At 39.4% G+C, this 3,126-nt stretch overlaps 1 protein-coding gene across 1 annotated transcript; it reads left to right on the top strand.

Annotated features, from left to right (window-relative positions):
• Positions 1-511: 511 nt before the first annotated feature.
• EMWEY_00055900 (hypothetical protein, conserved) lies at positions 512-2,717 on the top strand (the record flags this gene model as incomplete). The annotated part of the gene is made up of 6 exons (XM_013480358.1): positions 512-599; positions 850-906; positions 1,048-1,589; positions 1,902-1,995; positions 2,238-2,281; positions 2,556-2,717. The coding sequence occupies 6 exons, from the start codon at positions 512-514 to the stop codon at positions 2,715-2,717; spliced, it is 987 nt and encodes a 328-aa protein (XP_013335812.1).
• Between the last annotated feature and the right edge of the window lie 409 nt (positions 2,718-3,126).

Below are 3,126 nucleotides of genomic sequence, written 5' to 3' on the forward strand. Positions count from 1 at the left end.
ACGGTGAGGAAAAGAAGAAGACTGTGTGATCACAGCAGTCTGATATCGATTTTCCCTCCTTTCTTTCTTCACGTTTATTCAGATTTATCCACTTTTTAACTCCTTTTCTTCTAAACTTTTCTTAGGTTTCCTTGCTGCTCCACCCACCAAGTGGGCGGCGCCTTAAGTTGTATGTATAGAGCTGGAGTTGAGCCCCCTCGCTAGAAGCAGCATATGGATTGTCTGATCTTCATCCTAGATATAAAGGTTATAAAGATGTATTCTTTTTCTTCTTCTCTCTTGTTCTCCTGATTAAAGAACTCTTCTTATAGGAGTATATATAGCAGTCTTGTCGCCGCCCTATATATTCAAGTCGTAGTACAGAGTGCATATATATGTATGCAGCAGCAGCAGCAGCAGCTAAAGCTGCCTAGACACCTCAACGCAACCGCCTTAAAAACACCACCTACACCCCTCCTCTTCCCCTTTTTTCTAGGGTTTAGGGTTTAGGGTTTAGGGTTTAGTGGAAGAAATGGACTTGTGCTCCTTCTGCTGTACGGACGAAGCGGACGTGGGGGTCGCCCCTTATGACCGCATCGCCGCACACATTGGCCTCTCTGGTACTTCTTTCCCTCCTCAAATAACTCCCCTTGGAGCAGCAACAGTAGCAGCAACAGCAACAGCAGCAGCAACAGCAGGTGCAGTAGCTCTTGGTTGTGCTGCACTAAAAAGGAGGCGTATCCGTCTACAGGAAGCAAACCCTTGCAACATATAATGCAACAAACCCTTGCAACATATAATAATTTAGATGTCTTCTTTATAATGTGCTGCTGCAATTGATGCTGCTGCTGCTGCTGCTGCTGTTTGCAGATGATGATTTGCTTGACTTCGAGAGCGACAACGAAGATGCACCAAGTTTAGTTAACGGTAAGAAATACTATTTATTTCTTGTTGTCTTTGCCCCTTAGGGTGTATGTATACTGCTGCTGCTGCTGCTGTTGCTGTTGCTGCTGCTGCTGCTGTCGCTTATTCCGCGTGGACACTGTGTATTTTCTTGGGTTGCTGCAGCAGCAGCAGCAGCAGGAAAGCCTGCAGCAGCAGGAAGCGAATCACCAAAGAGAAGAAATCATAAACCACCAAAGTTTAAGAATAGAGTTTCCTCTGAGGTGTACAGACTGGAGGAATCGGTACGGAGATCAAGAGAGCAGCAGCAGCTGCAGCAGCAGCTGCTGCAGCAGAATCGTGGCTCCCTCTCTCGTAGCTTTGGCAGCAGCAGCAGCAAAGGATCCCGCAGCAGCGGATCCCTTCATCGATCCCCTATAGATACAGATAGATATTCTGCTGCACCTGCTGCACCTGCTGCAGCAACTGCAGCAAATGCAGCAGCAATCAGCAGCAGGACAACCTCTCAGGAGCCGCTGCTGCGGCGCGGCTCCTCTCGTCGTCGTCTTCCTGCTACTAACGAAGAAAAGGAAGAAAAAAAAAATACAAATAAAGGAGGAAAAGAAGAAATAAGACAACAAAACAGCAAAACAAATATACAAGATAAAAATACACAAAGAAGATATTCAGGTGTACGCAGACTTAGCGATATGACTGCAGCAGAAAAGGTAAATTAATACACACACACACACACACACTCTCTCTATAGTTAGCTAGCTAGCTAGCTAGCTAGCTAACTAGCTAGCTAGGTGGATCAGGAGGGTTTATATAGCTAGCTAGCTGGTTAACTAGGGTTCAGCTAGCTAGACAGCTAGTTAGGGTTTAGCTAGCTAGAGAGCTATCTAGGGTTTATCTAACCAGCTAAGAAGCAAGAGCATAGCTAGCTATCCATCTAGCTAGCTAGCTAGCTATCTATCTATCTATATATATATTCCTTAGCTAGCCAAGGATTATATTATATGTATATATTATTATATTAGGCAATGGAGAAGGAGAGGCTGCAGACATTAGTCAAAGAATTCGCCAAAGAAGCGGTGGCGGGATTCGATGTTACTCTACTTGACCTCACTAGAGGTATGCTCCTGCTGCTGCTGCTGCTGCTGCTTTTGCTGCTGCTGCTGCTGCTGTTGTTGTTGTTGTTGTTGTTGTTGTTGCTGCTGCTTCGGTAGATGTTGCTGCTGTTTCTGAGTATGTTTTTGTTGATGATGATGTGCATGCTGTTGTTACTGCTGCTGCTGTTGGTCTTGCTACTGTTGTTGCTGCTGCTGCTCATTCTGTTGCTGCTGCTGCTGCTGTTGCTGCTTTTGCTGCTGCAGATAGACGGGCTGCAGCAACGTTTTCGATGGACAGACATCTACTCGTAAAACATCATCTTCTTTTATTAATTAACTAATTAATTAATTAATTAATTAATTAATTAATTAATTAATTTGTTTATTTATTTATTTTGCCTTTTGTTTGTCTACGTTATGCCTTATTCATAAACATGTACATAAAAATAATATAAATATAATTATATACAATTATATAGTAATAATAATATAACCCTAACCCTAAACATAATAAACAAATATAGATATAAATATAAATATAAATAAATATAAATATATATATGTGCATATATATGTATACAGAAAATAAGCCTAATATCTAGGGAGGAAGAAGAAATACGTTCTTCTTCTTTTGGTGTATTAAGTCTTACTGGTGCATATAAAGGAGAAGAATATTATAAAGAAGAACATTTCTATTCTTCTTCTTCTTCCTCTTCTTATGATCTTACATCTACTGTTGGTTAGTTATATATATATATTATTTATATTCTCTCCTTCTTTCTCTCTCTTTTTCTCTCTCTTTTTCTCTCTGTCTCTCTATATTTATATATCTATCTCTTTATCTGTCTTTTTTTCTGTCTTTTTTTCTGTCTTTTTTTCTTTCTCTCTTTTTTCTTATGAATAGTCTGATGCTATCCAGCCCTACAACATTCCCTATGCATGCATGTGTATATTTATATATAATTATAAATATATTATGTATTATATTTGTTCTTTTTTTTTTCTTTATAGTATTAACAACAAGAGAAGAAGATTGTTCTCGTGTTGTTATTGACTTTGGTAACAAACAAGAAAGAGATAAGGCATATACTTGTCTAAAGATACTCAGGTAAGAATATTCTCTATTATTATTTATATTTATTTAATTATATAT

This window comes from Eimeria maxima, genomic scaffold, assembly GCF_000499605.1.
Source record: "Eimeria maxima Weybridge genomic scaffold, Emw_scaff1842, whole genome shotgun sequence".
Lineage (NCBI taxonomy): Eukaryota > Apicomplexa > Conoidasida > Eucoccidiorida > Eimeriidae > Eimeria > Eimeria maxima.